Here is a 25,032-nt window from a genome sequence, read left to right as displayed (position 1 = left end):
TTTGGACGAAGTTGGTATGAAGGGAGGTGGTCGTGGTCGTGGTGGATGTGAGGCGGGCTGTCGACGAGTTGATGGAGTCGCCGGTGGTCGTTGGTTCGAAGAAGAAGAAGGAGGGCAGTCATGGATGTTGAGGGAGAAAGAGGGGTCGTTTGGAGAAGATGAAGAGAAGAGGGGGCGGGTGGTTTAGGGTTTTTTTGTTAGGGGTTTGGAAATGAAAAATGAAGTGAAGAAAGGGGGGGTTGTTTGGGCTATGGGGCAGACCGGGTCGGGGATGGGGTATGGGCTGCCTATCTGGGCTGTCTTGGACGGGTTTCAATTTCAAAGGGGAAGAAAAATTGTTTGGGATGATGGACTCTAAATTGATTTGGCCCAAATATGACTTAACACTCTTTTATTTTGCCTTTATTTTTCTTAAACTAATAAAACTAAAAATTCCAAAAATCCTAAATTAACTTATAGGACTAGATTAATTTATAAAAGTACTAACTAACTTTTAATAACAATTAACACACACAATCAAATAAAATCACATAACTTGGACATGAAATGCTAAAAATGCAAAAATACATTATTTTGTGATTTTCTTTTTCTTAAAAAAAACATGGTTCAATTAATTCCTAAGTGCACAATTAAATCTTAAATGTGCATGCAACATATATTTTTGTATTTTAAATTAATTAAAACAAGATAAACATTCACAGACAAAAATAATTATCCAAAATGTCACGCAAAATTCTCAAAATTGTACCCAAAGGCAATTTGTTTTATTTTTCGATTTCTTTTGGAGTAGTTTTCGTGAAGCAAAAATTACGTGCTCACAGTAGCAACCATAGTTTGTTTTGTCGAACTCCATGATATGGATGTACCTCCACTTGTAAATAAATAGCCTGTCTGAGATCGACCTTTGTGTGGATCAGACAAATATCCTGCATCTGCATAACCAATCAATGATGGCTTGGATTCATTTGAATAAAATAAACCCATATCAATGGTCCCTTGGAGGTATCTGAATATATGTTTAATACCATTCCAGTGTCTTTGTGTTGGCGAAGTACTAAATCTTGCCAATAAGCTTACTGAGAAAGCTATATCTGGTCGGGAATTATTGGCAAGATACATTAATGCCCCAATTGCACTAAGATATGGTACTTCGGCACCAAGAAGCTCTTCATCATTTTCATGAGGTCGGAATGGATCTTTCTTTATATCAAGTGATCTCACAACCATCGGGGTACTCAATGGATGTGCTTTATCCATATAGAATCGCTTTAAAATCTTTTCGGTGTATGTCGATTGATGGACAAATATTCCATCTTTCATATACTCAATTTGTAGACCAAGACAAAATTTTGTCTTTCCAAGATCTTTCATTTCAAATTCTTTCTTCAAACAGTCTACTGTTTTTGGAAGCTCCCCAGGAGTTCCAATGATATTTAAATCATCAACATACACGACGATTATAACAAATTCAGATCCAGACCTTTTTATAAAGACACAGGGACAAATTGGATCATTCTTGTACCCTTCTTTCAACAGGTATTCACTCAGGCGATTGTACCACATACGTCCTGATTGTTTCAATCCGTATAAAGATTTCTGAAGCTTTATTGAACAAGTTTCTCGAAAATTTTTATATGCTTCTGGCACTTTAAATCCCTCAGGTACTTTCATAAAAATTTCGTTGTCTAATGATCCATACAAATAGGCTGTAACAACATCCATTAGATGCATATCAAGTTTTTCTTGCACTGCCATATTTATGAGATACCTGAAGGTGATAGCATCCACTACAGGAGAATATGTCTCCATATAATCAATTCCAGGCCTTTGGGAAAACCCTTGTGCCACAAGTCGTGCTTTATATCTAACGACTTCATTTTTATCATTTCGTTTCCGCACAAAAACCCATTTATACCCTACTGGCTTTATGCCTTCAGCTGTTCGAACTATGGGTCCGAAGACTTCACGTTTTCCAAGTGAAATTAACTCTGCCTGGATAGCATCTTTCCATTTTGGCCAATCATTTCTCTGTCTACATTCATTGACAGATTTTGGTTCAAGATCCTCATCTTGTTGCATTATTTCAACAGCAACATTATAAGCAAAAATGTTATCGATAACAATATTATTTCGGTTCCATCTTTTCCCGGTTGAGACGTAACTTATTGATATCTCTTCATTTTCATTATTTTTAGGTACCTGGACCTCCCCTAAGGTCTTATCATTTGTTACGTCTTGGGGCTCTTCTTGAGCCACTACCTCTGTGTTATGTTCACTTTGATCACTTGCTCCTTTTCTTCTTCGAGGATTTTTATCTTTAGAACCGATTGGTCTACCACGTTTCAAGCATGGCTTAGACTCATTTGCTTTAATTAATTGTTCTGTCGGGATATCAACTCGAATTGGAGCATTAGCAGCTGGAATATGTGACTTAGTCACCCTTGGTAGGTTAGTGAATGCATCTGGCAATTGATTTGCAATATTTTGTAAATGAATAATCTTTTGAACCTCTTGTTCACATTGATTTGTTCGAGGATCTAAATGAGACAGTGATAATGCATTCCAATCTATCTTCTTTTTCAGCTGCTTATTTTCTCCCCCTAATGTTGGATATACTGATTCATTAAAATGGAAATCAGAAAATCTTGCCGTAAATAAATCTCCAGTCATCGGCTCTAGATATTTTATAATAGAAGGAGATTCATATCCAACATATATCCCCAACCTTCTTTGAGGACCCATCTTTGTGCGTTGTGGTGGAGCAATTGGAACATATATCGCACAACCAAAGATCCTAAGATGGGAAATATTTGGCTCCTGACCAAAAGCCAATTGCAATGGGGAGACTTTATGATAACTTGTGGGCCTTATCCGCACAAGTGCTGCTGCGTGCAAAATAGCATGACCCCATACTGAAATGGAAAGTTTTGTTCTCATAAGCATTGGTCTAGCAATTAATTGGAGGCGTTTGATCAATGATTCTGCTAGACCATTTTGTGTATGAACATGAGCAATCGGATGCTTAATTGTTATCCCAGTTGAAATACAATAATCATTAAAAGCTTGGGATGTAAACTCACCAGCATTATCAAGACGAATTGTTTTAATTGCATAATCTGGAAATTGTGCTCTTAGCTTTATTATTTGAGCCAACAATCTCGCAAATGCCGTATTGTGAGTTGATAGTAAGCACACATGTGACCATCTTGTAGATGCATCTACCAAAACCATATAATATTTGAATGGTCCACATGGAGGGTGAATGGGCCCACATATATCACCCTGTATACGTTCCAGAAATGCAGGGGATTCCATCCTAACTTTAATAGTTGATGGTCTAATAATTAATTTTCCTTGAGAACACGCAGCACAAGAGAATTCCTTAAATTGAAGAATCTTCTGATTCTTCATTGCATGTCCATGTGAATTCTCAATTATTTTACGCATCATATTAGAACCAGGATGGCCCAACCGGTCATGCCAAATAATAAAATTATCTTGATTAGTAAACTTCTCGTTTACTATGGCATGTGTTTCAATCCTGCTAATACTTGTGTAGTATAAGCCGGAGGAAAGAGCAGGTAACATTTCAAGCACATATTTCTTACCGGACATTATTGTAGTAATATAAAGATATTCAATCTTTTCATCATTTGTAGTCTCAATATGATAGCCATTTTGGCGAATATCTTTGAAACTTAATAAGTTTCTTTGAGATTTACTACAATATAGTGCTTCATCAATAGCCAAATTTGTTCCTCCTGGTAGTAATAAATTGGCTCTTCCAGAACCTTCAATTAATCTTGTACTACCGGATATTGTATTAACATTCGCTTCTTTCATTACCAAATAAGAGAAATATCTCTTATCTTTTAAAATAGTGTGTGTTGTAGCACTATCCAGAAGACATATATCATCTTTATTAATCTTGAGTCCAACTGAAGACTGGGGAATTTTCATATTCTTCATAAAAAAGACAAATAATACATCATAAGAAATATGAAAGACAAGCAGGAAAAAAACATTAAGAAATACATTAGAAATGTAGAAACTAGCAACACATGATGCATTAGGAAAATACACTCAAGAAAAATAAACTAGTTGCAAACATAAACATAACAACTTTTATAGCTTCATTCCCCAGTAAGATGATTAGTTCTTCAGTCAATATCCTCAAAGAAGTCCCCAACTTCTAAATGAGTAATATTTGTTAGGCCTTCAAAATCATCATCTTTATATGCAAGATGTGCCTTAGAATCATATTTATTTGAGGGACCTGCTTCATCATCATTATTTTGAAAGGTCAAGTGTGCCTCCACATTATTTTCTTTTTTCTTGAGGGAGGCTTGATAAAGTTTGACAAAATGTTCTGGCGTACGACAAATGCATGCCCAATGACCTCTCATACCACATCGGTGACACATACTAGCGTTACCTTTTGAATGATTAATTTGAGAACCCTTATTGTTCTCCAATTTATTTCCACCATAATGACAATAATTGTTTCGCCCCCTGCCACGTCCACGTTTACGACCATGTCCACGACCACGGTAATTATTTTGTTTTCTTTCAAACTTATCATATGTTGCTACAACATTCACTTCCGGAAATGGAGCTGACCCAGTGGGACGGGCTTCATGATTTTTCATTAATAGAGTATTATTCTGCTCAGCCACAAGTAGGCATGTGATTAACTCAGAATATTTCTTAAAACCTTTTTCACGGTATTGTTGTTGTAGCACCACATTTGAAGCGTGAAAAGTAGAAAATGTTTTTTCCAATAAGTCCTCATATGTGATAGTGTCTCCACATAATTTTAATAGAGAACTTACTTTAAAGATAGCAGAATTATACTCACTTACGGTTTTAAAGTCTTGCAACCTTAAATGTATCCACTCATACCGAGCTTTTGGTAATACCGTAAGTTTTAGGTGGTCATATCGATCCTTCAAATTAATCCATAATTCAAGTGGATCTTTTACGGTTAAATATTCAGTTTTTAACCCTTCATGTAGATGATGACGAAGGAAAATCATGGCCTTCACTTTATCCTGATTTGATGCTTCATTTCCTTGTATAATAGTATTTCCAAGACCTTTAGCGTCAAGGTGAATTTCAGCATCAAGAACCCATGATAAATAGTTCCTCCCGGTGATGTCAAGTGCCACAAATTCAAGTTTTGATAAATTTGACATAGTGAAAACTATCATAAAAGATGAATAAGTTAGAGAAATAATTATAATAATAAACAATTAATGAAAACAAAACGATTAAGGTAAAAGAAATGAAAATAGAGCTATATCATGTTAACAATCTACTATTTCATTTTATTCTTGCCATAAAGTAGAAATTACATACTTGTTTCATTTCACTTTATATTATTGATATATATGTGTTAATAGAACTGAACGTGACTAACATTATTTATATGTTCCAATAAATATAAAGTAATTAAAAATTATTGCTTGTCAATTCATTTCTCACAGTTCTTCAAAATGCATTAAAGATATGTTTTGATCCAGGGAGTCCATGACATTAGTGCATAGCTAGTTTGATGACTTTGAGGTCCTCTAAGAGTTGAGCACAGAAGGAAATAGTTATTTAATCACTGCAATGTACTTAAACTATATAAGATGCCCAAGGGCACAAGTAATCTGCAAACAGTGAGCATATGATATGTACTGCCATAAATAAGATGATTATAATGAAACATACCTTAATAAAATATGGCTCAACTTAGCGGGAGTTAAGAATAAAATTAGAGCTTCGTGCTGATAACGTGTTATAAAATAAAAACAATGCAATAAAATGTAAACAAGAAGAGATAGAGAGAATGGAGAAGTGTTTTCTTCTTTCACTTTGGTATAATTTTTCATTGCAATTACATGGTCTTTTATAGACATAAAAAGTAAAGATGATGGACATAAAATAGGAAATTTAATCTTTAAGTTATTCACAACATGGGCATCCAATGTAGCATCCAATGTAGTATCTAATGTAGTATCCAAAGTAGTATCCAATGTACAAACTATTCATAACAAAAACAAATTTCATGGCATTTTGAATATCGTAACGTATTCCTCCTTACAGAAGTTTCATGGCGCTACTCGCTTAAGCAAATACAAAATTGTTCCTGGGCAGGAAAATTTTGGGTTACCCCAACTAAGATGCGATGTACAAAACCTCATACCTACCTACATCTAAGTAAAACGGTCCCAGGAACGCATGCAAAATCACGTTCTATCCCGCCCAAAAAGAAGAGGAAAGAAACATTCATGCTCAGGCAGTACAGCTAGGAACTGGGGTCTCCCTTCTTCCAATATTTCAAAAATGCTCCATCATGGATCCACAGGTCCAGGCATATTTCGAAATGATTCCAACTTGAGAAGCAAACTCTAGTAGTTCTTCGAGTTAATGTTACACCATAAATCAGGTAAATGAAGCAATCAGCAGTGTCGATACTAATAGCAGAGTTTCTTACATGAAAGCTTTAGCTCATCCGGCAGACCATATATAATAGGGTACATCATCACTTCCAATGTCCTCGGAGAACGACAGCTCAGTGGACCAAGAAAACTGGAAACAAAGAATACTGATAAAAATGGGGGATCTGCAACCAGAGAAGTAACCAGGAATTGATGGTGCAACTTGCAAGCACATAAGAAACTGTGTAAGAAGAAGATATTTGTCAGTCATGTCAAACTGAAAGCAGTAAATGTCAATTCAACCTTATTGGCTTGTTATTTAGTAACTTGTACCTAAGTTGCTCGGACTCGGGTGCGGGCATCCGATAGGACACGTATTCGAGTGTCGGATTTGGCAAAATCTAAATTTTAGGATTCGGGGGTGCGGATCCAGGTATGGATACGAGTGCGGAAATTTAACTAAAAAAATTCAAAATTATAAAAAAAAAAAAAAAAAAGAGCTATAAAGAGAAAAAGAAAGTCATTCAAGGCCTTCCACCAACTCTATATCATTGCTACTGTCTATTAGAAGTCCGAACTCAAAACACGACCCCTTAAATTCAAGGTTTTTCTCAAACACAAAGCAGCAACTATGAGACAAAAGTATTACAATTTAATTTTGAGAAATCAAAATCTTAATTTCCCCCCAAATTTGCCGATGGACTCAGGGCAAAGTATCCGAAGTTAGTTGACCGAATCTGGGACGTATCACGCTCCTGCACACGCTCCCATCCCATGTCGAGATGGGTGCGGCACCAAAAACGAAGAGTCCGCGAAACTTAGACTTGTACTTTATAGAATCACTAGATATAATGTTTAATTATTGGCATGTAAAAATAGGTCATAACACCTCATCAATTAACGAAAAACCAAGTAAAAGTTATAATAAGGTTCACTCTCCATAAGTTACCGCCTTAAGTAATTTCGTTAGAAATGAAAAAGGTGAACAAGTTTGTTAATTCTGTGAAATCCCAGTCATAGGAAGTAAACTGCACAGTTTTAAATATGCAGTTAGAAGTATTTATCTATCCTGTTCTTAAGTACTTTACCTATGTTGTTCTTCGTTTTCCACATTATACTTGTGCAATAAACACCAAAAGCAGCCACAAAATAAAGAGCTCACACCACTACCACTCTAAAAATGACATTAAATGTAATGCAACTAAAACTAAAATATAAGAAGGGAAAAGGCACAGGAGACAGAGAACTGTAGAATGTCAATTTGCGCTTTCTGATGCAGGAGAAATCAACAAATAACACTAGCACCGCATGACACAGACCAAAAGGATATTCCCTAGTAGTTAGCAGAACGCAAGATGTTTCTATGTGCATAGACATATATCTATTTCACCCTTTTATAAAAGTTACCTCCCCATGCAGTAGAGCGCCTTTCATATTTCTTGACCTAGTGCATTTGAACACAACAAAAAAAAAAAAAAAAACCCAGTGGAATCCCACACAAGTGGAGTCTGAACACAAATATTAAAATAAATAAATAAATAATGGGGTAAACAAATGAGAGCACTTTCTTTTTTCAAGACTGTGGTGGTTTATGACAGACACGTCATAGTATGTAACGATCCTAGTTAAGATGCGACGGAGCTGGCTTACTAGATTGTTGTTGATAGCTTTCAAGTGTTGATGGATCAGAATTAGGAACTACCAAACTCTTATCAAATTTTTGGTAGATCCCTATGGAACATAGAGGTATAAGAAACTGAAAATGTAACATGCAAGTGTTGGTTCATTTAGATTAACATAGAGTAAGCAATCTGTTCAGATGTCATTTCCAAGAACACATAAAATACTAGCAAATGGCCCCTTGTCATTACCTTAAATTATGCATTTTGCTGGACTTGCCGGTGAAGTTGCATAATCCAATCAAGATAACCATTTGCACCAGCAGCTGCATCCTCAATTAGATTTGCAAGCAGGAAGTATCCTTCTCTAGGCTGTTCACCTTGTCTCACCAGATAACTTAATTGATAATATGAGCTGTCACTTTCCCTGTACTTCTTAAGCAAGCCCATCAATTTTCTTGACATTTCATTATCTAGTTCTCGAAGAGAAACCTGTTTCTCAATGACAAAGAAGAATAACCACATTAGAGAATACTAGATAAGGCGATCGCAAGATTTATCTCAAATTATCGACAAAAATGAAGGCCATTAAAGAAAAAGACAAAAAGAGAGGCCATTCGGTTTAAATAACCCAGGTTGTCAAGCTATGTTAAAGCTATTAAGAAACCAAACTCAGATTTTCTATAAGCACAACAATAAACAAGGTTTTACAAATTCTAAGTAAGCAACATATTTCTGTTAACAGACATCAGTTAAGACAAAAGTAAGTTCCCTAAGGGATATGTAAGATCCATCTCCATAGAGCTTGACGTTTCGGTTCTTTATTTTCATTTATGGGGGATTTATCAAGCGAAATGTTAACTGTTAGAATATGCCAAATATGGTAGCTAGATCATCGATTATCAATTCCTAGATGCATCCTCCAAAGAAATTCTTCAACATTCAAGAGGGTTTATCCAGTGAAATTTACAATGAATCCAAATCTACGGATTATAGATGAGAAACTACAAGGATATAAGTAATAGGACCTGGAATACTAATCTGAAACTGATAAAGAAAGGATGACACTCTAGTTGTTTGTTAGGATAGAGAAAAATGAAGACTAATGCTAATAAAGAAACTGAAAGATAATATGGTCATAAGTAGATAGAAGAACAGCATCCACACATGCAGATGCGTTCAGTAGATGAGCTTAGACCTGTCAAATGGGCCGGGTCGACCCACGAACCGTCCCACATAACCCATTAAAATTGACCCTTTAATCGGCCCATGACCCACGAAACCTTAACCGGACCAACCTATTAATTTAAGGTGCCTGGGCCGGGCAATAATATTTTGACCCACTGAACCGGACCGGACCGGACCAGAACCGGCAGCTGACCCACAGGTCAACCGGCCCGGACCAGCTCACACACGTTGAAGGAAGAATATAGTACCAGACACTATGAGGCATCTTGTCAAAATAGTCGAATTCCATATGGTTTAGACTATTAGTTATAGAAATAGTCGAATTCCATATGTTTCTAAAGTTTTAATATTAATAAAGTATGATTTTTCTTTCATTTATATTCTAACTCGCTTCAAGGACATGTAGTAATTTCAAGTTCGTATATATGTATAAAGTTTGAAATTTTTATTGTTTATTAGTTTTAAACTTTTTTTAATTAATTGGATTAGGCCAGAGTTAAGGGATTACGGATTACGGGTCTGGGTCGGGTCGGGTCAACATGTTTTGATTAATGGATCAAATCCGGACCGGCCCCTATAAGAAAGTGAACCGGACCGACCTAGTTAAGGACTCACGGGCGAAGAGTCAACGGGTTCGTGTCCGGGTCGGGTCGACCCATTTAACAGGTCTTGATGGGCTTCACAGATGAAACCTCTAAAACAAATAGACGGAAAATATTTTTTTCATTTTCAACAATTTATACTTTAATCAGTAATTAAAAAGTTGCCCAGATTCGAACATTTAACCTACCAAAATTAACATTGAATTTGCCAGTGAGAGTTGGATAGAAATTCCCAAAGCTTGCTTTTTTGTTCATTCTGTACAATGAGGAGCCTTGCCAACATGGTATAATGAAGACAAAAAACCGATGTTTTACATGGTCAAAGAATGTTATGTCAAAACAAATGCAGCCCTTTTATTTCAGTCATCAAACTCATCTTTAGTATTATAACAATTAGATAGAACTTCAACATTTTCAACAGTTATGGTGGTCAATAAATTTACCTTAGAGAAGTCAACAGCAAAGTTTTCCCCAAGCAAATTGTTAAGTATATCAGGTGAAAGCATCCTACCGAACCACAAGACAAACCGAAAACCATCGTCATAGAGATAGAGACCTTGAGGATCTAAACTCCCTGCAGCAAGTGGAAGCCCATTCCATATGTCTATAGAATCCTCACCCAAAGATGGTTTCTGGAAAAAGGTGATGCAGATTAGGTTTTAGAAATTCTTAAATATGACTAGATATAATGCAAAAGGGTATACAGAAACATACCTTTAGAAGATATTCATCTACACGAATCAACTGCGGATAAAGAAGTTTCAACAATGTTTTAACAGGCAAAGCCATCATGGTATATCCAGCAGTGCAGCGTTCATCAAGCTGAGCATCAGCATACCCATCACGGAAGGCTATCGATTTACATAATGCTAATCCATACAAGGGCAAGCATTTTAAAGATTCTGGATATATCATCCTTCCTCCTAGGAAGTGTTGGACAGCATGGAGATTTCGATATTCTCTAAGAGCTTTCACAATCCGGAGTTGAATAAAAGTTCGAGCCTCCTCCAATTTAGAGGTCAGAGCTTTCTCACTAGCTGCAGATAAGATAACCTCATAAATTAGACACCTAAAACTACTAAAACCACAGGTATTAAAGTCAAAGAACCAAATGCAGGAAAATATTAGCTTTAGTGGTACCCAGCCTCGTAAAAAGAGAAACAATGGCACCCGTATCAGCCAGGCGATACATTTCTCCTAAGTCTGCGACCACAGGTGCTGCTGCTGTGTGCACCCTAATGCGCCTTTCTCCAGAAGATGAAGTGTATCTTTTTTATTTGTTAAGAATTGTTTCATGGAACCAAGAGGAAAGATAAATTCTCTTAAGGTAAGTTACTTTGTTTTCTAAAACATATACAAGATGTAGGACAAGAATGCTTTCACTATTTATATTTTTTTTTATTACAAAAAAACGAGTGCTAACAGGAAATCTAGAATTGCATTCAAATTCCCTGAAGAATGACGCAGAAGCAGTTATTATGCTAAAGGATACAATAGGGCTACTTGGAAATAGACCGTCTGAGATGTAAGCAATGTTTCCTCAAGCGATAACTGCATCGCATATGCTTTATCACAGTCAACAGCTGGAAGTGCCATTAGATCAGTAGATCTCAGCATGAAGTTCCCATGATACGTAGTGGAACGAACACCTGAAAGAAAAAGGAAAGAACACTTAGTGTCCAATGATGGAACTTGTGTGTCTTGTGGGAGGAGACGAGGAGTACTATAGTAAGATAACCTTTTCCACATCTTATACGCATGACAGACTCCCAAGCAGTCTCCCTTGTAAGATCTCTGGCTAACTCATGATGTAATTTTTCTTTGTGAACAGCAGCTTGGAAACTTGGATAGTAATATACCTGACCACCTGTATACTTTGCAAGAGTCCCTAGACAACATAATTGAAAATCAATATATACCAATATCTCATCAAGGGTTACATCAAACAAAAGAGTATCAAAGACTACAAATTACAGAGATGTAAGTTATTGTCAAAGAAGTTAATGAAGCTAAACCAATCACAGAAACAGGAGAGGTTTCAGTAAACTAAAAAGTAAGACGACATTTAGACACCGAAGCTTTTTTAGGATGTCTTTATTACAGAGATATTGTTGCTACTTACACTTATATAAAACATAAAAGTAAAAGCACAGTTTATTGAAATTATCAAGACGGTTGCCAAATCAGCCTTCTGCGCCAAACTTCTCTTTGAGGTCTTAATTTGGCTAATTAAAAGGCCTCACATACATCGGCAAGTGAATTTAAACATTTGGAAATCATTAGAAGGCGCAAAAACTAATGGTTCACATCTTAAAATTATAAACTATTTGTGTCTGGAATAGATGGTATATCTGAGTTTTAGGCAGCGACACAGAAAAATCAATCAAATAAGTAGAGACAAGTCGAGAAAGAAAGCTAGTTGGACTACATCATAGAAGACAGTTCATAAGAAGTTTTGATTTTTCGCTCTAGCTTTTTAGATGCTAGTTATAGTGGAAGTTCAATTACCTAATATAGATATATCAATATGTTGTAACAGTGAAAGATCAACTACCTAATGTAGCTATATCAGTATATTTGTCGCTGAAACCATATACATTAACTGCTACTTGATACTTGGTGAAATCGGCGGCCATCTGTTTATAGAAAGGATCTTCTGGAGTTCTCAATGTATGCTCCTTGTCAGTTCCATAAACACGAAGATCATCTCCTCGCAGCGTTAAGCGGCCAACACCTAATGATGGAAGAGTGTGCTGAAAGATCAGCAATTTACCACCAAGTTGACTCTGGAAGCAGAGAAGCGATATTAGTCAGTATGGAGTCAACATAAGGCAAAAAAGGTGATTTTACGATTGACTAAATTTGGACGGCAAACTTCTCTGGCACAAAGGACATAACTCAATCAGCAAATCATGTACAGAGATGGTAGAAAGAAGTCCACGCACCATAACCATGAAGGCTGCTTTAAGAGCTGGACCAAATGCTGATTCCACATTTACATTCTCCTGGAACATTGAAGGCAAGCTGTCTAAAAATGCATCTACCACAGTTCTTGATTCCGACAAATTGACAAGGAGATCATCTGGCAACGGAATAAATACATCGTCCAGATCTGACATGACGATCATTTGTGGCTGAGTGAAGGATGACTGGCAGAAGAGCAAAAGAACCTTATAATGTATACACTAGAAGGATATTAAAAGTACGCCCACATCAAATCACTTGCCTTCATATTATAAAAGTGTAATGTACTGTCATAAGTTATAAACCCGATCTGTGTTCTTGGAAAGCCAGGCAAATTGTCCAAACAACTCTTGATCGTTTGTGATACAACCTGAAAAGATTTGTAAACTGGTAAAGAAAGAGACGAATGTAGAAGTGTGCTCTCAATGCGTCGTGTTCTGGTCTCATCCATAGTATTGTTCAAGCCATGAGTTCCTTTGATCAAATTTTGGTCTCTCATGTTCATTGAGAAGCAAACTGTAACACTCCTCAAATTTATAAAAGTTTCGAGACACGCTAATTATAGAATTTAATTTATTATTATTATTATTATTTTCTTGCCTATAGTGAAAATATATATATATATATACACACACACACACTTAAATAACTGAATATACAATTAGAGGAATATTAATAATATATTAATAATTTCAGTGTTACTAAATTATTTAAAAGTGGGTATTATTAATTATTAGTTAAAGAAAAACAAAAGAAAAAGAAAAAAAATAAAATAAAAGAGAAAGCAACTAATCAGAAAGAAAGTCACGTGACTTAAGGGTTGGAAGGGATCAAATAAAGGCTTAATGCCTTAGAGAGAGCCGAACACACAAACGCACAGAATCACGAACGAAGGCAGCCAGAAATTTTCACGAAAGAAGATATAGGGTTCTTCACAACTCACTTATTCTTGGACTAAGGTATATAAAAATTTCCTATTATCAATTACTCTATAGTAGTAATAGGTAAGAATTGAATAGTTAATTCCCTTCTTTCTCCATATCAACAATAGATTTCATGTGTTAGGTGTGAAACTTTAAAATTGATTAAAATGCACTGGTTATTGTAGAATCAATTGTTTGACTGGTGTCAATTGGACTGGGGCCTACGTATTGGCTCGAGAAGTTTTGAGGTGAGTTGATATAACCCTTTACTAAAGTGGTTTAACTCACAAAAGCACGCATACAAGGTGTTTGATGAATTGCTTAAAAGAGTTTATATTTACTTAATTGGAGCGAGTGAGTACCTATTAACTTAGAATTGTTCTAGCAAAAGTTTAGATGATTTATTATGATATATGTGCTTAAATTTTCAGATTTTTGTGTTATTCATATATGTTATTTTCATGTTGAAAATTTATGAAGAAGAAAGAATCTTTAGAAATACTTTTACATGTTTATTTCATTCTTATGCCATGCTTTACATTTAAGGATACCAGCATGAGCATGTACATGATGTTCTATAAAGAAAAGATTTAGACTTGCAAAGTCACAAAAAGAAGTTTTAAAAAGAAAGGATTTTTGGGAGTGTCCTTTATTCTGAGAAGGGGTCATCGTACAGGCCAAGGGTCCTGACCAAGGCGTTGACTTCCTGAAACTACTTATGCCAAAGTAGGGAGCACACGAGCCGAGGGTCTCGTTGCTGAGAATTTACTTAGCCATGCTAAGGCATGATACATGAACGCTGAGAACCATGAAGCGAGTGGCACCTCGTGGATTGGGCCTATTCGATCAGGTTGGGATCGAACCCGTGCCGATCACACGGTGACTGAGACAGAATTAAGTCAGGATAGTTGGAACTCCCAAAGTATAAAGTGAAGTATTTTTTTTATAAAAAAGAAAAAGAAAAAGAATTTCTTTTAGAATATTCATAATCTGCCATTATGCAATTATTTAGAATTATTCTTATAAGCTTTATGTTTTACATGCATTTAGAACCCTTGCTCATAATGTATATGTTATTAAAGTTTCGCCCCCTGTTGTTGAGACTCACTGAGTACAATGGATGGTACTTGACGTTCTCTTTTGGGAACCTACGTTGGTCTGCGGTACAACGTAGGAACCGGATTTGCAGGAGAGCAGGCTACGAGTTAGGACTTCTTTCTCTTCCAGTGCTATTGGTGAACTTCGCTTTTGTTCGTGGAGTATTCCTTAGAGTCATCTTTATTTAGTTATTTCTTGGTTACTTAGAGAACTGGCCAGGAAATCTCATGTCCTGAGCAGTGCGTCAGTTTATTAGTAGAGGCTTCATAGACATAGTCGTTGGGTTAAGATTCAGATGTTTTTGATAATAACTTAGCAGTATTTCATTGGTTACTATGAATAAAGTTTTGGAGTTGATTTATTTAAATGTTTAAATTAATCAAAAGTATTTGGTTAGAGTATTGCCCTATTGCATGTAAAGTTTGGAGTTATAATAGATTTGATAAGCAGAGAAGGTTCGCTCGGTCATGCTTAGTGATTGAGTGCCGGTCCCGGCTTGTTCAGAAAATGGGTCGTGACACAAACTTCTCAGTAGATTTTCTGTCTCACTTCGCTTACTGTTTCGGCCCAGGTGTCCAATTTCTTGCTGAACCTCGCTTAGGCTTCTGGCTGATTCATGACTCTATAGGAGTCTCGTATATAGTTATATGCATAGATTGTTGTTTTGGTGGGTTCATGCCCACCTTTTCTTACCCGGAAAAAAAGAAAGAAAGAGAGTAAAGTAAATATGTCTATGAAGCTTTGATTGTTTAACCTGGAGAAATTGCATCCAGTAGCCATTACAAAGAGAAATTTGTAGAGATTGAGATTTCAGCCTTGCAGTTACAACTCCACTTTGCATCACCTAGGTATAGGGTTCTTCCTTTTATTAATAAGTACTTAGGTATAGGGTTCTAATCCCACCAAAGGCCTTTCCTCTTCTACCGTCCCCAACCCAGTTATTCACAGGGCCAACCCTACCCCAAAATATTTAGAAAAGAAAAGAGTAAGAATTAGCTGACCTCAAGAATAACTAAGCATTGAAAATTGAGCAAAAATTAATTAACCAAGAAAAGAACAGAGAAGTCCCTGTGACTAAACCTATATGTTTCAGGTTCATATATTCCTCTGCTTCCGGAAAGGCATTCCAATATTTATTGGGTATTATAATATGAGGAGCATCAGTTAGTGAGCAAAATGAATACAAGGACGATAAGTTGTCATAAGTGAATTAAAGTCTGGACTGACATGCTTTTCAGTTAGATGCAAATTGCAAAGCTTGATAACTACAACACAAATGCATACCTCGAGCATTCCACTCTTCACAGCAGATACAGATACATCGATGAGGAAAAAGTAAAGTGGAGGCATTGGAGGCCGGACCATGTAATCAGTGGGAGCAATGAACTCCACACTCCCCTGGGTAAGTTCAGGCCTTTGATCCAAATCGATTCTTCTGCCACTGGCATCCAAATGGGCAAAATATTCGCCAGGAACTGGACATAAAGAGAATGATGACCCAATGCACTTCAAAATAGGACAAGTGAATCTACACCTATATACGTTACGGTAGCGAAGAGAGAAATCTGCAAGTTTAAAAAGAAAAAAAAAACACAACTGCTACCCAGCTGGAAGGTTTGACATGGAATGGAACATCAATATGAAAATACACTGAGATGTTAACCTAACAAACTAGCCATATCAGGCCATGACCACTTCAGCAGTCACAAATAGAGAGAGGCCATTGGTTGAGTTTTAACATATAGCAGCATTTTCAATAATAGGTGAGTGAAAAGCTGAAGAAAGACTAACAAAAGATGCAAATAAGTGGAAAATACCTACTTAGAATATGTAAGGCAACATCATGAAAAAAAAAAGCCTCTTAGTTTAACTAGTTTTAAATTTATCTCTGAATTCGCTCCATAGATCTGAGAGTATCTACAGTTACTAAATCAAGGTCATCTTGTGACATTGCAACCCTTGCATTCCCATAACCCATGTACACAAAGTCATAAGTGTAGAAGGGTGTGACGCTTCATTTCCATTAAGCCCACTTCTCTCTCACTCTCTTTCACCCCCCACTCCTTCCGTCCTACCTAATTTTGGAAAGCCGATAAGTACAAACAGAAGTTCACTTAGAATTGTTACTCCCTTCGTTTCAAAAAGAATGAACCTATTACTATTTGGGGACCCAAAGTGTCAAACAAAATTTCTTTGACCGTATTTTTTGCAAATAGTTTTTACATATTTTGAATTGTTAACTATTGTGGCTTATAGTACTTTTTATGTAGTTTCTAAATATGTGCATTATATTTCAAACAGCTTAAAGAATCTATGTCTGAATTCACACTGAAATTAGGCAACTTGACCCTCGTACTCCGAAAAGGTTCAAACAAATTGAAATGGAGGGAGTATAAAATATTGGTGGACTTGACCTGTTTTTGCTACACAATATTAGCACTTTTAAGCACACCAAAATCAGACGATACAGCTTAAAAAATGTAATAGAGAAGAGATTTAAGAGCGGAATCAATACTGAGGAGTTGACAATACTTACCATCATTAAGCAATGCACATAAGTTACATCGCCACTTTCTTCCACTGTCACTAAATGTCACATAGGGATTTACATAAGTCCGGCACCTTTTACACCGTATGATGCCAGTTGGGGCAAAATTAACTACTGGAACTTCTTCCTGAATAAAGAAATTTTGCAGATAGAGCAATAAGAGATTTGCACAACGAAATAAATCTTTCAGTATCAAATATGTAACTGTTACATTTCATGGATACAAACCCCATTAGGAGCTTCAGCAAGAGGAGAAACAACTGCTCCAAGAGTTAAGTGCCACCTTGAAGCCAAGGACTGAGAATTTGGAATGCCACTAGTCGTTAGCCTCAAATATCTTGAACTACAGTTCATCGGATACATCTCGGACAAAGGGTTCCGTTCCAGGTCACCTTCCAATGGCCTTGGTAGAACTTTAGAATCAAGCCCCGGATCAAATGATCCTGGAACAGACCCAATAGAGAAGGAACTGAAATCTTCCACTAAACCCTGCATAACTGCCGTAGGAGGTGTAGACCCTGGATGCTGCATTTGTTCCCTTGAGCTACCCAGTTGAGATGCTACTGATGGTGGAGCTGCATAGCCTCCTTGTTGGGCAAGATAGGGGCTAGATGTTGCTGCCATTGTCGGAACATAACCACCTTGCTGAGAAGGAAAGGCTAAAGATTGTCTTGGTTGAGCCTGTGCGCCCGCTGTATTTTGATGACTCATATACCCTGGAAAAGCAGATTGAAAGCCGGGTCTGGCAGCAGGATAAGCTGGACCTGCTGGTGGTGAAGATGGATGCATGGTCGCCCTGGCAGCAGAAAACTGGGTATCTACAGGTGACCGAGGAACAACTGCACCGGGTTGCACCATGCTCGCATTTTGAGGGGGGAATCCCATCGGAACATGAGGAGGTTGGATATGGGGATTAAGGGAAACATGAGATGTTGAGAAGGGACCTGAAACGGGTCTAACTGACGGTCGTAAAACAGGTTGCCCTGCAAGTGAAGTGTGTGGTGGAGGTACCCCAGCTGTAGAAGAAAACTGTGGTGCTGGAAAGCGTTGGTAAGGGCCAGCAGCTGGTGGTCCATATAGAGATGCAGATGTTGGAGGTGGCCTAGCTGCATCATTAGGCATACCTGATGACATTGTTCTAAAAGCAGAGGCCTCAGTTCCAACCATGGCACCAGATGCAGAGGAAGGAGACGTAATCTGGGAAGAACTAGGAGAAGCATGCCGAAATGCAGAAGCTTCGGATCCAACCACAGGGCCAGATGATTGAAAGAGTGTTAAACTTTGCGCAACACTAAAGGCAGAAACAGGCCTCGAGGGAATGGCAGGACCATTAGGATATTCAGTGCCCATGTTTTCAAAGAACTGTTCCTGTTAAAATACTAGCAGCAACAAACAAAGATGTCACAGAAAAAGTACAACTAGACTTGTACATTAGCTAAAGAGCAGGTGTTCCAAGATCCCAAGACTGGATAGGGAAAAAGGTATACCAAAAAAAAACAAGAAGCTACTGTTTAAACAATAACACATTAACATTAGAGCTTAAAGCACATAAAAGCAAGAAGACTCGTTGAACTTTAAGCAAAAAGTGAAGTGCAAGCTTCTTCAAAGTGAAACATAAATTTTCAGAAAATACAAAAAAAAAAAAAAAAAAAAAAAAAAAAGCATCATGCATATATAAAATTGTATGCTTATTCATAGTGGAAATCAGATACTCATATTTTTCTGACTGCAGGTCGCTGCTGAATGAACTCCGAATGCTGGAAATTTGCCACACCTACAGAAAGGGTAATGGTGTGGCTGATTTACTGACAGGATTAGGAAAGACATTAGCCTATGAAAATAGGCAGGATTTCGGTAATCTTTGATCTCCCTCCAAACTTTACTTCATCGCAATTAGAACAAGACTCTTAAGGAACTATAACTTTTCATTCAATTCCATGTTGTAATAACTAGCTTTACTTTTCAATAAAATGTCTTCGTTTAGCAACAAAAAAAAAAATTGTACTTAACCATTAACATCGCAATTAACACCGCTAATCTCAGCATCAACATAAAGTAATGACAACATTAATTCCAACAACTCAAATTTAACATCATTAATATGTGCTTTTAAAAAACCCACACAAAGTATACTTCAACTGCAAAACTTATTTTCAATATTCAATTAACCAGACATAAAAGAATTACTTGTATCTTTAATTTCATAATTTGATTACTTTAGTAAGTATACAAATAATCAGCTTTAGCAAGAGTCGCCTTTTATTTTCCATGCAATCCGTTTATAAAATCCATAATTGGAGAATAGAAAACAAAGCAGAAAGCAGACAAGAAAAGGAGAAAAAGAACTATAGCAAGAGAGAGTATAAGAGAGATGGAGAAGAGAAAACCATAAGAAGAAGAGGAAGAAGGAGACTTGCACAGGATAGGAAAAAGAAAGAGACATCATAGCGAAGAAGAAGAGTCAAACCAAGGGGAAAAAAAGGTAAGGTAATATTTCATCGATGTTTTGGGGGTAATGAAACCCCGTATGGTAGTACATCAGAAGTAAAGAATCTACACCAAAATATGGATGTCTACAAAAGACAATCAATTCTCTACACAAATTGAGATCTCGCGGGTGCACTAAAAACTTATCAAAAACAAAAGAGATGTCCTAATCTGTGCAAGATCATATTCCATCCCTTCAAAGTTCATCTGTTCCTTTCCCTCCAAAGCACCCACATAAGTGCTAGTGAGTCTACATTCCACGCTGTACATTCTCTTCTTCTAAAATCAAACCAAGAGAAGCGAAGAAATTATAGAGGTAGAAAAGGAGTCATCTCAAAATTAGAGCAGAATAAGAAGTGGGGGACGAGAATACTTAAGTGTAAGGAGAAGATTCCTGTAACTCATATATCAAAGAGCTTTGATTTTCTAATATTCTAGAATCTCTTTTATTTTCATCTTTTAAAGTCATCCAAAGAAGAACATCCTTCTCTTTTCAAGTGTATTACCTTGGGCCTCATAATTTCTAAGGGGGTCTGGTTGACAAAGCTTGGTTTTCATTTCTTGAGTCAAGAGTAAATATTCCCCGCAGCATGCTAATCTGTGGTTACTTGTGATTTCAACCTGAAATGCATTGCCCTCTATAAAATCTTATCACTGCACCTACGATAAATGATGGTTTTGCATCGCTCTTTCGCTTAAGCGGAGCGGAGTGGAGCGATCACTTTTAGTAACTGTTTTCAGTTTTTCCCATTACAGTGAGTTTGCATAGAAAATAATGAATTGTTTTGAGATAGAGAGAAAATGGGTGAATGCTTAACTGTGAAGGTGATGCTAAAAGATCGGTTTCATTTCATTTAGCTGGTGCTCTGCGAAGAAGAAAATTCACAAGTTACCTGTAGCAGCTAAATCTCACAGGGAAACACTCGAACGCCATTCTAGGTTTGCCTCTATTCTGATATCTTCCTCTAATCACACCGCTCATACTGTCCCACTGATCAATATCCAAGATATCAGACCAAGTATACAACAAGAATTATTACCACTTCTATGTCTCAATCCCGAACTAGTTGAGGTTAACTCTATGAACCCTCATTATCCATTCAGCTCCATCAGAACACTTTTCATTCTAATACCCAATAATTTCTCTTCTACTACAAAAATCATAGTGTCTTCACATTTTCTACTAATAACTTTTATTTCACAAAGTTATTCATGCCAATTAATAGAAATTAAACTAAACTAGCATCACCACCTGAATAAATTGCCAAAACATAAGTATTTTAACTAAACGCAGTAATCATGCGAATCGCCAAATTCAAATATTCAGCAATATGGTTAAAGAAAAATCACAATTAGCCTACAACTAACATTCAACAAGTTTGACTGAAATAAAATCACATTCACAAAATTAAAAGAAAATCCGATTTTGATTCCAAAAAAAAAAAGAAAAAAGTGCATAATTGAAGCAAATAAAACTGGCATACCTATGAAAGAATTTGGAGTGCAGGTGGAATTAACGTGATTAAAGATCTCGCCGTGAAGTCGCCGGGAAAATGTGGAATCGGAGTTGAGAGAGCCGGCGATCAGCTTCAGCGAGATCGAAGTAGCGGTCAAGTCTCCAAGAGGTAACGGTTAAAATTTCGGCAGCAAACATTATTCTTTACGTAAGTGAATTGAGAAGATCCAAAACACAATTTGGAAAGAAAAATCAATTATTATTATTATTATTATTATTATTATTATTATTATTGTTATTGTTATATTCGTCGTGTCGTCTTCGTTTTTACTAACCATAAATCTGATAAAAATGGAGCAAAAGTTATAAGTTTATTATTGTTTACCCATGGTGAGCCCGAGCCCAAGATCAAAGCACTAAAGTCAATTATAATGGTTTTACTTAATAATAATAATAATTTGTGTTACGTTTTTATGCACAACTTTTTTAACATCATCGCATCTTAATCGTTTATTATTCATTATTTATGTTTTCTGATCATATCATTAGATAATTTATTAAAAGAAATATTTATAAGAAAGCAAGCATGCTAAGGAATAAGTAAATATATCAAAAGGACAAAGTAACTTGATATTTAGTAGCATAATTTAAAGTATGCAAAATGATTCCAAATGGAATATAATCACAGATTAAAGAAGATATTTTTATATTTTATGAATTTGTGAGCATAAAATTTCTAATTAGAAGTAGAAAAAAGAAGAAGAAGATATTTTAATAGATTATTTTGGTATTTATTGACTAACTACTCATAATTTCATATGACCATCGTTTATGCTAGAAAAAATATGGTGATTAAAGTCTAGGTTTAGATGAAATTCAGAAAGACCCAAATTTATTAAAACAGAATTCAAGAATTAACTTAGTTTGTCATTAACTCATTAATGCTTTATTTTTAAAAGAAAATTTCGCTCCCCAACCAATTAAGGATTACATGATTTTTGACAAATTAAATTATTTTAAGAAAAAAAATATCTTTGTTTCAGTAGCATGTAGCCATCAACCGTATTTAATAAATGTGAGACTAGAAGTTGATCACTTGCTAAGCACCTCTCCTTTTTCCTGTGTTATATCCCCACTTAATTAAGTAAATTGGATAAAATTTAAATATTTTTTATTTTATTTTCTAGATTCTAATCTATTAAGTTTAAAAAAATTGGAAATTTATTTTCTATTGCATATTGTGTTAAATTACAAAATCTAAATTTATATTTCTAAAATAATTTTTCTATTAAAAATAAGATGGAAGAGAAATTTAATTATAATTTTAGAATTACTATGAAGATTTGATCGACAAAGCACTCTCCCAGTATCAAATAAGTTCTTCAAGGTTGTTGTTATTAGCATTTTAGATTTATTCTTGTGCATAATTATTCATCATCATTTACAACTTTTCAAGTTTTTTTGGAGGGATCAAAGTTTAATATATTTACCAAATTAAATATAGGAACCTAAGCAAAAAAAGAAATAAAGTAGGGGCAAAAACTATTATACACCATTGAAAATTCGCCATCTCAAAAGGCATCTGCGAGAATGCGAAAGTACCATAGGGACAAGTGAAAGTGGTCTTCTCTTGGTCCTCAGGAGCACTACGGATTTGGTTATAACCGGAATATCCATACAAAAAGCAATAAAAAGCACGCCCGGTCATGTAACGACCCGGCCGATCGTTTTAAGAATTTACGCCCCGATCCCCTATTAACTGCTTTTCCCGTATTTGCTTCAACTACTTTGATTTGCCGGGATGATTCATTGTGAGTTTCGGAGTGTTTTGGGACACTTACTCCCTCAATGAGAGCTTAAGCTTTAGAATTTGGACCGTAGTCGGAGCAGTGTGAAGACAGCCTCGGAATGCACTTTTCGTCGATTCCGTTAGCTCCGTTGAGTGATTTCGGGCTTAGAGCGTGTTTGGATTGTGATTGGGAGGCCCGTAGCTTATTTAGGCTTGAAATGCCGAAAGTTGAATTTTCGAAGTTTCCGGATCGATAGTGAGATTTGGATATCGAAGTCGGAATCCGATTAAAGTTGGAATAGCTCTGTAGCGTTGAATGTGACTTGTGTGCAAAATTTTGGGTCAATCGGACTTGGTTTGGTTGGTTTCAGCATCGGTTGTAGGTTTCTTGAAGTTTCAAATTCTTTAGGTTTGGATTGGAGGGTGATTCGTAGTTTTAGCATTGTTTGATATCATTTGAAGGTAGCAATGAGTCCGTATGATGTTTTAGGATTGGTCGGTATGTTTGGTTGAGGTCCTGGGAGTCTCGAGTGAGTTTCAGATGCTTAATGGAGGTGATTTTGGACTTAGGCAAAATATGAAGGTTTCTGCTTCTGGTATTTTCGCAGCCGCAGATGCGATGGAGTGAGTCGCAGGTGCAATTCTGGCACTGTTGGCTAGTGAGCACAGATGCGGTTATTGGACCGCAGGAACGGACCACATCTGCAAAGAAAGCAGCGTAGGCGCAGGTTATGGCTATTTAATGAAAACTCGCATGTGCGATCCCCAGCCGCAGAAGCGGGACTGCAGGTGCGGTCCCATGACCACAGAAGCGAAAATTGCTAGGCAGATATAGAAAATTCGAGGGTTTTTAGATTTCATAACAAAAAAATCGAATTAGAGCTCAGTGGGAGACGATATTTTGAGTGTTTTGAAGGAGGATCATTGGATAACGATTTCTAACTTGATTTTGATCTTAGAACTATAATCTATTGATGTTTTCCTCTTTCAATTAAGGAATTTGGGGGATAAAAGTTGAAAATGGGAGAAAGGTTCCCCAATTGAGAATCCGAGTTTTGAGTGGGATTTTGACGTCGAATTCTGATGATTTTTGTTCGAGTGTGCTCATGAGTGATCGGGTGTTCATAATTTATAAATTTTACCCGATTACGGGCCGTGGGGGGGTCGGAGGGACTTTTTGGGCGATTTTCTTAATTTCGCATGATAGCTTCGAAATAATTAGTTACTTGAAGTTATATTTACATCATGTAATTAATTTGAATAGATTTGGGCCATTTGGAGTCGGGTACTCGTGGCAAGAATGTGATTTCGAATTGATTTAAGCTGGTTGAGGTAAGTGAATTTTCTAACCTTGTGTGTGGGTACTCCCCTTAGGATTTTGGTTCTATTGTTATATGAGTGTCGTGTACGTGAGGTGACGAGTGCGTACACGTGCTAATTGTTGAAAATCCTGTTTTCATTAAGTAAATATCTGCATTTCCTTTTCTTGTTAAACACTACTTATACTAAAGCCTACTGTTTAGCTTAGGAAAGCATGCTTAAGTGACTTAACTCTATTATCTACTTAAACTGTCTACTTGAATTATGTGCAACATGTTTAGGATAAAAATCTCTGTTTTCTTAGTATGAACTTGAATAGAACTGTAAATTCTTTCTGAGACTATTGTGTATTTACTTTGGGACTACGAGACGATATCCCGGGAGATCCCCCCTACGTGTTTAATTTGGGACTACGGATCGATATTCCGGAAGATCTTCCCTGCACTTTTATGTTTGGGACTACGGGACGACACGTGGGAGATTCCTCCCTGCCTATTCGTAATGGATATTTACTTTGGGACTACGGATTTGTATTCCGGTAGTTTCCCCAACATATTTATGATCCAAACTACGGGACGATATTTCGGGAGATCCTCTATAACTTTACGTTTGG

At 36.5% G+C, this 25,032-nt stretch overlaps 1 protein-coding gene across 4 annotated transcripts; it reads right to left on the bottom strand.

Annotated features, from left to right (window-relative positions):
• Nucleotides 1-6,035: 6,035 nt before the first annotated feature.
• On the bottom strand, nt 6,036-21,527 carry LOC104227653 (protein transport protein SEC24 A-like). 4 transcript variants are annotated; one of them, XM_009779935.2, is made up of 14 exons: nt 21,339-21,527; nt 17,596-18,746; nt 17,356-17,494; nt 16,104-16,294; nt 13,061-13,168; nt 12,780-12,983; nt 12,389-12,620; nt 11,573-11,722; nt 11,327-11,483; nt 10,975-11,102; nt 10,549-10,871; nt 10,278-10,466; nt 8,297-8,536; nt 6,036-6,666 (listed from the first exon to the last, which is right to left on the bottom strand). In XM_009779935.2, the coding sequence occupies exons 2-13, from the start codon at nt 18,715-18,717 to the stop codon at nt 8,303-8,305; spliced, it is 3,177 nt and encodes a 1,058-aa protein (XP_009778237.1). In that variant the 5' UTR covers nt 18,718-18,746; nt 21,339-21,527; the 3' UTR covers nt 6,036-6,666; nt 8,297-8,302. The 4 variants fall into 4 exon arrangements, with proteins under 4 accessions (XP_009778237.1, XP_009778236.1, XP_009778238.1 ...); XM_009779934.2 differs by having other exon boundaries at nt 6,036-6,610; XM_009779936.2 differs by having other exon boundaries at nt 6,036-6,576; nt 17,596-18,735.
• Between the last annotated feature and the right edge of the window lie 3,505 nt (nt 21,528-25,032).

This window comes from Nicotiana sylvestris, chromosome 2 (genome assembly GCF_000393655.2).
Source record: "Nicotiana sylvestris chromosome 2, ASM39365v2, whole genome shotgun sequence".
In the NCBI taxonomy this organism is placed as follows: domain Eukaryota; kingdom Viridiplantae; phylum Streptophyta; class Magnoliopsida; order Solanales; family Solanaceae; genus Nicotiana; species Nicotiana sylvestris.
This window is presented reverse-complemented; position numbering and strand designations above follow the sequence as displayed.